This window comes from Salarias fasciatus, chromosome 6 (assembly GCF_902148845.1).
Source record: "Salarias fasciatus chromosome 6, fSalaFa1.1, whole genome shotgun sequence".
Lineage (NCBI taxonomy): Eukaryota > Metazoa > Chordata > Actinopteri > Blenniiformes > Blenniidae > Salarias > Salarias fasciatus.
Window position 1 is genome coordinate 26,030,474 of NC_043750.1, and position 12,655 is coordinate 26,043,128.

General features: G+C 43.2%; 1 protein-coding gene across 3 annotated transcripts in view; it reads right to left on the reverse strand.

Annotated features, from left to right (window-relative positions):
* LOC115390685 (inactive rhomboid protein 2) overlaps positions 1-12,655 on the reverse strand; it is a 28,795-nt gene that overhangs the window by 2,323 nt on the left and 13,817 nt on the right. For all 3 annotated transcript variants that reach the window (XM_030094638.1, XM_030094636.1, XM_030094637.1), the window contains 15 exons: positions 9,710-9,855; positions 9,279-9,462; positions 8,525-8,746; positions 8,216-8,344; positions 7,970-8,079; positions 7,146-7,364; positions 6,944-7,055; positions 6,637-6,711; positions 5,892-6,053; positions 5,512-5,600; positions 5,337-5,400; positions 5,111-5,205; positions 4,939-5,014; positions 4,756-4,856; positions 4,087-4,240 (listed from right to left, as the gene is read on the reverse strand). In XM_030094638.1, the coding sequence (XP_029950498.1) occupies positions 4,087-4,240; positions 4,756-4,856; positions 4,939-5,014; positions 5,111-5,205; positions 5,337-5,400; positions 5,512-5,600; positions 5,892-6,053; positions 6,637-6,711; positions 6,944-7,055; positions 7,146-7,364; positions 7,970-8,079; positions 8,216-8,344; positions 8,525-8,746; positions 9,279-9,462; positions 9,710-9,855 (1,938 nt within the window). The remainder of the gene's footprint in view (positions 1-4,086; positions 4,241-4,755; positions 4,857-4,938; positions 5,015-5,110; positions 5,206-5,336; positions 5,401-5,511; positions 5,601-5,891; positions 6,054-6,636; positions 6,712-6,943; positions 7,056-7,145; positions 7,365-7,969; positions 8,080-8,215; positions 8,345-8,524; positions 8,747-9,278; positions 9,463-9,709; positions 9,856-12,655) is intronic.

The window sequence follows — 12,655 nt, forward strand, 5'->3', positions numbered from 1 at the left end:
GGCGGTTTAGCCTTTTGGAGCAGGAGCACTTAGACTTCTGACTGAACAATAGACACACGCATGACACACTTATCAGGCACTTATGATGTAGGCTGGAAATAAGAAGCATACATCCTGCTTACTGGCTGCTCTGCTGTGTAACACATGCAGGTCACACCGAATCAGGCTCAAACTGGAACATGGGAGCTTTTGTTTGTTCATAATGTTTTCGATGTTAGTTTGTCTTCTTATCCATTCACTTCATATTATGTTGTGTCATAACAGCAACAAGAAGCCTGTTTGAATCATATCTTGGGGGATTTTCTGTAGAAATTTAGGATTAGGGTTCTCCCTATCTGTGTTTTGTCCAGCTGGTCCAGCCTCTCCAGTCGTCCAAAGAGATGCCCGCTGGGTTATCTGAGATCTCTAAATTTCCTTTAGATGTGAAGTTGTGTGTCTCGTCAGTGTTTGAACTGTGAGTGACCTATCCAGGGTGGACTCTGCTGTTTGTGGCTCCTGATCTTTTCAGATGATGAACTGGTGTCTTTCAGTGACAGATTGAGGGATTTGGAAGAGAAAATTTGACTTTTTAATGTGTTTCTTTTCTGCTTCCGGGGCTGTTTAGTCCGTATTGCATGTAAAACTTTATCCGATTGTGACCTGGCCGACTAAAATGTTTTAGTGGTAGGTTCTTACATTGTCTACATTCAGCTGCAAAGGATATCAAAGCTGAACTTATTTCTTTAAATTGTTACTGATTTTTCATGATTATTCCCAAAAAATGCAAACTGAAGGTCTTTTTTATCTTTTCTTCAAACATGTCCTTTGTGTTTCTGACCTCTTATCGGGTCATTGGGATTGATAAGTACAGAACACACAGACACACGAGAGTACGTGACCAATCAGCAGAGTAACCCGATTACCTGAGCCGTCAACAGAGTATTCTAAGTAACACTTATTAAACGGCCTCTTTTTAATAAGCTACTGACAGTTAGCGGATGTTAACTCATCCATTAATCACTAACTTCTCTTTTCACTCACAGTCTCAGTGTAAAGCACACATAAATTCAGAAATATCTTATGTTGCTTTGTAAACTCTGCTTGCAGTGAAAATGCAGCTTCAAGTGTCACAAAAACCCCAAAAAATGTTTTATTATGTCTCATTGTGAAGAGGAATGAAAGAATGACTCCGGGGTCAGGAAGTCAATGTGAGCAGATTATCGTGACGTCAAGCGTTCGGAGGCTTGGCCTGGTCGGAGGCAGATGGCTAATCTGTGAAGACGTTAAACGCCCGCAAACAGAAAAAGAGCAAGGCACTCCACCCACACACCACACGCAGGTTAGCACGCTCCTCACACGAGCCACGCTCACTCGCCACGGGACGCTGCAGAACGCCGACGCTGGCAGGGACCGACTGAAGGAACCCAGTTAACACTGCTGTGAGGGGAAAGAGTGCAAATCACTCTGTCCCTGTGATTCTCCTCGTCACAAATCAGTAAAGACATTCAAATAGTTCACCCTCAGTCACAATCGTTTTAACCTTATTGATCCAAGCCGGTCAAAGAAAATGTGCAGATCAACCTGTCATGACTTCTTTTCAACAAAAAGTCTCACTGCAGTTTGAAAACAATGAAATGTCTTCCTGAGGACTTTAAAAGTCTGATTTCTCACTCATCGTCATAGACGTCTGATGACGGAATGATTCATTTCTACATGCAGAATGAACAAAGACAATGAATTGTCGCAATGAGCTGAGAATCAACACGAACTACAAGTTTTATAATGAATGAACTCGATTTCATATTGATTTTCTTTTCCTACTGTCACACGGACACTTTGGTCACATAAATGTATGTTTATTTCCTCAGATGACAGAAAGCCTGATGGCATGCACTACAACATGGCTCTTTTGGTCACATGTTTGGTTCCGGTGCCTTCCCAGACAGACTGACCGTCTCTCTCAGTGTAAGTCTTTCTAGAAAGAGATGTGCATATAATCTCTTCTCGCAATTCCAAGTATCCCAAGATCTTACAATAAATTTGTCAGAGCATTCACAGACTTCAGACTCTTCGTTGTCTACACGTAGCAGAATTCAACGATGCGTGCATTTTTTTTTTTTTTTTTTTACCTCAAATCTTGTTATTTTCTAATTTTCCTGTTTCGTTTGCTCACACTGGCCTGGACTTAATGACCTGTGGTGAAAAAGCAGCTTGTGTGACGGGATGCAGATAAAACCAACTCCTTCCTTTTAGTGAAATACGATTTCAGCATCGGAAAACAGTAATAAATGCATTTAGCATCACTTAAGCAGAGAGAAATAAGTTTCTTTAAATCAAATAATATCGCTTAAATAACCCACAGACCAGTTCCTGCATCTCTAGCTGAGCTTTGCACTGCAGTGGTGAGAGTTACCATCATTCCAGACTCAGCTCGAGCCGCAGGGGCTCCTTAACTTAACAGTTAAAGGATAATCTACTTAAACCACCTCTTTAAGTGGATTGACCGCTCCGTGTTGTGCCTTGCATGAGCTTCCCCTGGTTATTCCTGGTGCGTGAGGGCCTGTGAGCTGCCGGCTGACGAGGAGAGCCGCACGGTGGGATTTCTGGCTCTCACGTCAAGACGCGTCACTCATAGTCCCACCGTCGGGCGTCTCAACGTCTAAACACTGGACCAAAGCAATTACGCTCGACGACAGATGTCTCACTCACACCGAGGCACGGTGATGAAGTCAAAAACCAGTTCTCTGATCTGAACAAGTGTGACAGGGCGTGTCTCGTTATGATGGACGGCTGCCGTCATTAAAAGTGATTGATTTACACTCAGACTGCGTCTGACATGACAGAGGAGCTGTTTGGTGCGTCTGGATGAACCTGTTCACAAGCACGAGCAGACCAGAGGCATCACCAGACAAAGTCTGTATTTGTCATAAACTCTAATCCCATTCAGAAAGTGCTGCAGCAGTGGCCTTTGTCAGCCCACACAATGGCATTAAGCTAATCTCTCGAAGGGGGGAAAGTGGGCTACACCGGGACACCCGGGAGAAAACAGGCCTGCCAGTAAACAAGTAGGTAATCCAGACTGGGCTTTTTTCACATGCTCAGTAATTCAGCTACATTATACAAAAAAAAAACAAAAAAAAAAAACAACTCACTAAACTTTACATGAGTAGAGCTATTATACAAGAGCACTGCTGTTGTTTCAGGCTTTTTAAATTACAGCTCATTTGACGGTGTTTATCCTGGTTTTTCCAGATATTCCACCTCAACATAAACACGTCTAATGTGGGTTATTTATAAAGGAAAGATATTAGGAAACAGAGCACTAATAACTTGGTCAAAACCATTGTAAAAACACATAAACAGCACCTCAGATTAGAGCTTCTGCTGAGTCAGCGGCCACTTTCTCTCTCACGCCTAATCTTGGCTGTCAAGAGGATTGGTTGAGATTTCCATCGGCCCATCGGGCTGAACATCACGCAGCGGATTAACGGAGGCAATAATGTTCAAATAAAACATGATCCTGTAAGCATGTCAACAATTGCTTGTTTCCTGGGGTTTTTTGCTATATTCAATAACAACAGATGATATTAACATGTTGCAGTCATAACAACGTGACTATCTGCATCATAATGTATAAGACGTAAGTTTGTTGCCAAAACAGCCTGAACCCATTGAAGTATGAAATCCAGCAGAATTCTACAGGTGTGCTGCAGTATCAAGCCTCAGGGCAAAAATATTAAGCAATTATTAATTTCAATTTGTGCTTTTTGCTCTATTAGAATAAACTACAATAATTTGGTTTGGACATGTTGATTTCATTTGTGTTGGTGACTTGAGCACGTTAATGTTATTTGTTGCAACAACAGTGTTTTTTTTCCCATGCTGAGACACACACAGGTCTGCTCTAATAATCTCCAGCAGGAGAAACTCCCCTCTGGTCAGTGAGCCAAGCTAAGCTGAGCTAAGCCACACAGCAGGAACAGAAAGTGAAAAACTGTCGTTTTTGACAGTACCTTTTAACATCAACAGCTTGTTCCGACTCCCCCCAAAAAAAAAGAAAGAATGTGTTGAAATGGAAGTATAAATGCCCTGGTGTTAAAAGCTCACCTCTGCTCTGTAGGGCAGGAACAGCGCTGAGGCCAGGTTGCCAGTGATGCCGCTGAGGACGTAAATGATGGAGATGCGGACCCAGCCGGCCAGCTTCTCCAGGTCTCTGAGGATGGTCATCTGAAACACCACTGACACCGCGCAGTGTAACAGCCTGCACACACACACACACTTATAATTTTATATACGTCTAAAGGTGAACCATTAGAATCATAAATGTCTTTATCACACATAATATGATCACACTTCTTAGACACACAGAAGAAAAAAAAAGATAAACAAAGCACATGTTTGTGTTAAAACTTCAGAATTTCCTTTGTGCTTGGTATTATTTCTAAGTAGTTAAGCACTCATGTGAGTTAACTGCTCACGAGTACTGAGGATTCATTTAGATATGCTTAATCCTGTTTGAATCCTCAAAATGCGGAAATAATGAAATCACACACTAATCATTCATGAATGCCTCTATAGGCTTTAAGCTTTATCACCACATATTAAAAATGTGCATTTTAGTGCTGGTGCTGCAACGGCCGGACGGTGAAATGTAGCAGTAGAATTAAAAGATGTATCAATGAAAAAAATGTAAAACCTGAAAGAACTGCAAAACCAGAACCAAAAAAAAAAACATTCATTGTTTGTGTGGATGCAGTTGGAGGGTGCGATTCCTACCCAGCATGGAGGAAGAGAGAGAGCCAGAGGCGGTAGAACTGATCGGGAATGTCAGGGTTGAGGAAAGGCAACAAGCCGCACACATCATCCAGACAATGGACCTGCGTCAGGAGAGGCCAGTCAGTAATACAATAACGCAACAAGGGCGCACGGGTGCGTCATGAGTGCGCGCACACACACTACCTGCGAGCAGAGTGTGGCCTCTTCATGGAAGTAACCGTGCATGAAAGAGCAGTACTCTCTGGTCGTGATCTCACATCTACAGGAGGAGGAAGCAGAAAGCGACTCTTTTATCCCCGTGTGACCGAGCGCTGGCAGAGCGGTGGAACAGAAGCTCATGTTTCATGTTTCATACCTGCCCTTTGTTCCTATACAGCACGGCCGCCCCTTGATGTTACAGTCCATGTGTTTGTGGCCTGTGTGATTCCACTTTTTAGGAGACGTACACACCTGGCGAAAAACAGAGAAAAAAAAATGATAGAATCATTTAATTTTAATATGAGCCTTTCTGGACACAGATATTAAATAGAAGGAATAAGAACTATAGGAAGGGAAAGTAGATTTAGCAGCGTCCCCATTACCGGCCACTGGGTGATATCGTCCGGCCACGTGTGAGGCACTTGAGAGGCGGGCGCCAAACACACTCTGCTCACAGCAAAACACAGAAAGATAGAAAAAAAAAATTTAATGCACAGACTGTTAAATGTTTGTTTGATATGCTAATAGCTTTCATGAGGCACAGTGTTATATCCTCACCTGGGATCCTGATGGCAGACGGAACCAGAAGACCTGCTCATGTTCATGACCTGCTCATTGTTCCATTTAAAGAAAGTGGCAAGGGTTTCCTTGACAAAAAAAAAGAAAAAAGACATTAATAGTAACGTACCTCATATTTTGAGACCATAAATGAAACACAGTGCAAATAGAGGTCTTTCAGTACAAACTGTAAATGTTTACTGTGTACTGCAGTCTGGTAATATTTAGCATGTCTTATGTTCATATAAACTGAAAATTCATGTGCTTGTCTGTTTGAGCGATCACTTGGTTTTTACTTTGTCGCTGCTGACATGAAGACACTGAACATTTTCTTCACATATCATTGAGTAGTACGATGCAGTGAAGGCTCATTCACATACAGAGCAGTCAATCTTGTGCGTCTGCACACATCCAGAGTTGTCATTCTGGACGCAGCAGCCGGACTCTCTTTCCAGGTCTTTGGCTCTTTGGATCAGGTCGACGATCTGCTCATCCTGTCGGATGCAGGGCGAGAACTTTGCCCCCAGGTGGATCAGATCATCCTGAAAACCAAAGGAAATTGCAAGAGCAACTAAGAAACAAAGAGAGCCACACAGTGAAACAGTCTGGAGGAGAAAAAAACATTCAAAAACTGAAATTAATTTCTTGTTCGAATCGTTTTGAGTCTGTACATTAGTTGTGTGGTTATGTAGTCAGATCAAGGCGTTTCCTTTCTTTTAAAATATACAGAGATTTATGATAAACCATCAATACAGCTTTGTTTTGAAGCCTCTTGAAGCCAGGAAACAAAAAGAATCAGCTTGACAATTTCAGGAATGTAGCCTGGAAGCCGTAATGAAGAGTCACTGGTAATACACTGTAGGAAAAACAAGTCGGTGTTGTGTGAAAACAACCGTGTGTGAAAAGAAATGCATGAAATTACAAATTGAGAAAAGCACTAGTTTGTGAATCTGCATCAGTGAAGATAATAGTAATTGATGACAGGAATTATCTCAGCCAGAAGCTCCTTCTATGGAGTAGTTTGGATTCTGACATGAAAACCAACATTGAATGTGAGCACCAGTTCATTTCCACAGTTAAAGCAGGAAGACACGGCAGTTTAACTCTGGCCAGAGAGACACTCACAGATCTCGGACCGATCCAGAAGTTCTCCTGTTGAATGTACTTCACGCTCTCGTAAATGCCTTTGTTCTTCAGCACCTACAGAGGGCAGCAGAGTCACACTGTTAAAAAGTGCTTCTGATGAGCACACTGAGAAACAGCCCAAAAATGGAAAGAGGGGGAAAAAAAGGCACCTGAAAGTTTATTTAAAGTTTCTAGACAGAAACAACTCAACACAATAAGTCATAATAAAAAAAAAAAAAAAGTTTTACTATAGTGATCAAATTTGTCATGATAGCTTTAAGAGGAGACTTTTTAAAGCATCGCTCACCAGTTCAGTCTTTGAATGCTGTGCAAACCCAACAGGGGCAAAACCGTAGGTGCAGCAGGCCAGCAGTGTGATAACTATGTGAACAAATGTAATCCAGTAGGTAAAGTAGGGCCTGGAAACACACATACAGCAAACAACAAGTAAATCAACACTCTTGCATACGCACAGGTTTTGTTTCACACTTTTCGGTTCTGTGTCAAACCTGTGGCTGTGGAAGTCGTCCAGCTGCTTCTGGACGTTGCTGCTGAGGCTGCGTCGATAGTGGCGATTCAGCCATTTCCCAACAACGCCCATCCCATAATGACGCTTGTGTCTGTCAAACGCAAAGTGCTTCACTTGGGACGCGATGCGGCGGCCACGGCGGTGTTGGCTCTTTTCAGGCACTGTGACGGGCGTCCTGGGAGTCCGGGAAATGTCCTTACTGGAGGTGGGAGGAGAGGTGAAAGACAGCAGAGCTGAGCACGAGGCGAGAACCGTGGAGGCAGCATCATCGTATTTATCCAAATGTGCACCAAAACATGGAGCTGTTCCAACCAGGCATGAGAATGACGACAGTCTGAATATTTCACAAACTGCTTGTCTACTGGGGTTTACAGAGAGTGCGGCAGTTCTCTGGCCATTTTCCTCTGACCGCTGCCATTTTCACCCACAGTGGTTCAACAGGGACTCAAATAACCACTTCCTATAACCGAGGTGCACAGAGAAGAACCTCCGACCCCACAACCAGGTCGCACCTCAGGTCTGCTGCAGGAACAGGAAACTGAGGCGATAGCCTCTCCAAAATAGGACAGAAGAGCACCGTAAAAATATTTCACAGTCTGAGCCTCGACTTCTGCAGTCAAACGGTAGAGTCATGTCACCAGGAACTAGGAATCAAGAAATTAACTCTTTCTGCTCTCAAACCTGAAACTAGTCAGGTATAAATAATGTTTGAAAGGAATGTGTATGTAAGAAAGCGTGCGAATAATATGCGTCTACGGATGACAAGTGAAAAAAAAAAAAAAAATCAGTCAGTAGTTTACTTACAGGCTTGGGAACCTCTGGTCAGGCGTGTCGCCTGGACCGAAAGCGGCTGATATGGGGGGTGATTCAAAGACATCGTCGGCCATGGAGTAAAACTCATCATGAGCATCAACCTGCACAAAGTGAAGAAGAAGAAGAGAATTTATGACCGCTAAGGTGTCTGAAAGTAGAAAAAAAACCTCAAAGGAATCAAGAGAATAATTGCGATACAGGCACAAACAGGACAGTGGAGGGAGAGAATCTGCTGACCTTACTGAAGAAAAGTGACTCAGAAGCATCAGCAGAATCCACAGTGTCTTCGTCCATCCAGCTGGGCCTCGCAAAGCTCCTCCGGGGAAAACTGCGACCAGTCTGAGAGCCCGCCAAGCCGCTGCGACCCTGAACACACAGAGCAGGACGATTCACACGAGCACTGTCAGTCTTCTTGTGTACAGGTAAAAAAAAAAAAATAGCATAAAAACAATGAGAGGGTCTGTTTTTCTCTAAAACTCTGCAGATACATGTTTCTCATGGTTTTATAACTTCACTAAAAAGCTGCTGCTGTTCATCTTCGCGCACCCTCAGCAGGTTGGATGCGGCTCTGATGCTCATGCGGGCGACCGACTCCCTCTTCCGCCTGGGGAAGCGGCTGTATCCGGAGCGCTGGCTGGTGAAGGAGCTGAGGGAGGTGACCCCCGGAGTGGCGGGAACCCCCGGGGTGGTGTGAGGTGTCCTGGGGGAGCGGCTGTCCACCTCGTCTGGGCAGCGGAAAGCTCGTCCCCGCGCCAGGGGGTCCACGATCTACCGGAAAACAGAGCTGGGGTCAGTCGCAGGAACGTAAATCCTACTATCGGGAGCTTTCATACAAGATCTGCACCTGTGCTCAGAACACTGATACCAAGAAAAAGCATTATTTATCAGTCACTCAGATGTGGCAGTGAGATCTGCCGATGTTCCAGAATACATCTGCTAATAGTAAGATGCAAATGAAGTGCAGCTATTTGTATTCTCCGTGGCACGGCAGCGTGCAAGAACTCACACTCACAGCCTGCAGAACAGGACCAGTGAAGGAGTGGAGCTATCTGACAGGGACAAAAGGTACAGACATTCATCTGGGTCACAGATGGTCCTCGTCTGTCACTGTGCAGCATCTTAAGAAGCATCTCCACACAAAGAGCCTTTATTAAACCCAGACACAATGTTCCTTTTTCTTCACAGTTTGCACAAATTATTTTTATATTTTACTCATCTTCACCATCTTTCCTGGTTTAAAGAGTAAAACCTGAAATCGGAGGTGGGTAATTTTCCTGACTCGTGTTTGATGGCGGCACACCTTGGGCATCCTGTGAGCGGCTGGTGATTCCAGGCTCTGGTCGATGCTGCTGGCCGTCTCCGGCTCTCTGTACTGGGCCTTCAGCTTGCCGTAGCGCTGGCTGCAGTGGTGCAGGCTCTTCCTGTGCCATACCTGCTGCTTGGTCTCACAGTCCTCGCCCACCCCGAACCACTGGGCCGTGTTCCTGCAGGGCCACAGAGCCATTGCATTCATTAGCCGAAAGAAAAAGCATTGTTAGTGAGAAGCGCGGGAGCCCTCTTATTGTTATTTCAAACAATCGCAGGCATCCGAAAGATAAACACGAGGAAGAACAAGAGGCATGAGATGTCACACAGGCCAATACGGCTGTAAAAGATGACCGTATACTTATAAACAGTATTTATAGCATTGTCATTGTTTATTTAAAGGGACAGCTTTAGATCAAACCGGACCTGCGGATGCTTTGGGAAAGTGACGTTTGTCGACCAAACTTGGCCCTTCTCTCTCTGGACGAGAAGCCTCCGTCTCCAGCAGCGCTCTCTGACACAGAACCAGTCGCTGGACCACTTGTGCTGTTTTTCAGAGACGGCCGCAGCGGCTGTCGAGAGAAAAAATAAATACAATCACAGTAAAAGCAACTTGGACCATCATGGAGTATCTGTAGTACATGATGAATTGCAAAACCAGTAAAAAAAAAACAAAAAAACAAAAAACAGTATATCACTGCAGGACCCTTGTGAATTTATCAACTATGCAGAAAAACAAAAACAATCTAGCACTCAGGAACAATCAACATTTCAAAATAAAGTAATGAGGCATTTGGATTAAGTACTCATTTGCTGTGGTCACAGCTACATTCAGTCAACGCTTTGTACCGTCACGCACTGCTGCGAGAACCAGGAAGAAAACAGCTGCTTGTGCATGCAGCCGAGTGTTCCTGGGTTTTGTGCGGTGTAGCAATTTGTCAGAGAGCCCATTACCTTCCCCAGCAGTGACTCCGCATTCACTGAGGCTAATGGCCTTGTCATTCTGAGAGCTAATGGAGTTTGAAGCAAGATGTGAGCGAGCCTCGTGTTCCGGTTTTAGTTCAGCTTCATCAAACTGGGACGTTTTGCCGTTAAACAAACTGCCAGTGAAAACAAAGGTCGTAAGAATAAATTGCAAATGGTTTTAAATCAAATTCAATGTGTAACAGCTGGAAACAAAGATGTAACAAGTCCGTGTTTAGCAATTACACAATTATGAACTCACTTATGGGGCAATTTGCAGATAGGCTTCTCAGTAAAACAGGAGATGATGGTCAAGTTCAATTTACATGTTCTTTTTTACCTTTAGTAGCCATTTTGACTGTAGCACACGCTGGCACCTGTGTGTCGCTGCCGGTGTGCTTTAAAAATGGTGACATATATTCGTGAACTTCATAAAGTGCAACGCGTCTCTTCAGAATGCCAGCTTACTGAGACAAATGACAAATTCAGAGGCACAGAGAGCATTATACTGCATTTAACGCCGCTGAATCTCCTGTACTTTCTACTTCTCAGCTGAACTCGGATTACTAATGAACATGAATCTCCATCTAAAATCTTGCATCGTAATTCAGCCCAAGTCATTGAAGGCGATCAGAATCTGTCTGATTCTTTTAGTTAGCGATTTTTAAATAGATTTTTTTTGTTCAAAAATCGATTTTTTCCTCACCTCAAAAAACTTTAAATACTTTGTTCTAGTTTTATGTTTAGAAGTCAGGTTGAAAAATAATTTTTAGATGCATTAGTTTAACAGTAATACACAGAAGCTACTTGTATTTATGACAGTGCTTTTTGCATTGTATTTTTTGGCAGTTTAAAATAAACAAGTATGTGCTGAATTTTAAGAAGACATGAGGATGAAGTGGCTAGATTTAAAAAAAAATTTTTTTAATGCTTTTATTTTTGCTCCTTTTACACAAGAAGCAAAAAGCACAAAGCTTTTGAAAAGAAAGTTCAAAGTAAAAAAAAAAGACTCTGAGCTAGTGTGCAAATTTTGGGGAAACATGGCTTTTGATATAGTCTGCAGACATCATCATTAAACTTTTTGAAGTGGTTAAAGCCAACTAAAAGGAACACAAAAATGATCAGAATCAAAGAATCACAATTTTAATTGAATATGTACCCCAAAAATCCTAAAAAAAAAAAAAAAAAATCACTTTGAGAAAGAAGGGTATCATCCCAGCTCCGCTGATGAAGTGTACTGAAGGATCAACTCAGCTGTAGAGGCAGGCACATACACATACTATGAAGCCAGCATCATGACAGCTGTCAGAAGCCTCACAAAGTAAAGGACTTCAGTATATATCAATATAGAAGGTGCTGCATTTAAAGAGCCGTCCATTCATGGAAATTATGATTTAATGTAAAACCTTCCTGTGCACACGTCGAAAATAAACATCCTTAATCTATTCAGTTTTAAATGGACTCCAATCGGGTTTTTACCATCATTTTCATTTAGAATGTATTTTGAATTAATTTTTGAATCACCACCTGTGTCACTGCTAATGAGGATCGGGTCCATTTTTTGCTGCTGCAAATTTAATCTGGAGGTCTCACGTTTTGAAAGAAATAAAGGTTAGTTCCGCCGGGCCCATGCAGCTTGGCAGCTGCCCAAACAGGAGCTTTTAGTTGAGAAGCTTTCTTCAAAAAAAATGATGGAAAAGAGTGAAATGACCTAAATGCTAATGAACGAGGTTCCCAATTGCCTTTGATCCATACGCTCACCTCAACCAAACAGCGTTACCTCTCTGCAGCAGTCACTGTTAGTTTTCTGCTAAGTTGTAAAACACAAACCGTTCTTCAATGAGAATTTAATTTCCTGTTCTTTTTTTCAGCTCCCTCCTCTATGCTCCCTCTCTCCCTGTGGCTTTGCTCATGTTTCTTCATTACAATGATCAGCCTCACTTACAGTAAATCCACCAATCAAGCCTCCTCTTTATATACACTGATCTGTTCTGATGATTTCCAGATTGTGCTCTCAGGCTGTGTGGTAGTAGTACTCTTGGCCGCTTTGTTCCTGTGTGTTTCTGTGGATCTTCCAACAGCACCAGTCTGCCTACAGCTACAGTACAGCCTGGATCTGTGCCCAGCCACTCTCCAGTCTGTGTTCTCTGCCTGTCTCCAGCCACAAAGCAGCCCAACTCTAAATCCTGCCAAATTCACCGACAACCACTCCACACACAGCCTGTTCAGCTCTCAAGCTGCGCCTCCTCTCCACCAACGTACACCACCACTTCTTCTGCTGACCACGACCCCCACTGACAGTCAATAAATCTGTTACCTTGCAGCTTTGTCTGTATTCGGCTCTCCACTGGAGCCCCAGACTCTCGCCAACTCATCACATTCATCACTGCCAATTGAAATTTAGTCAGA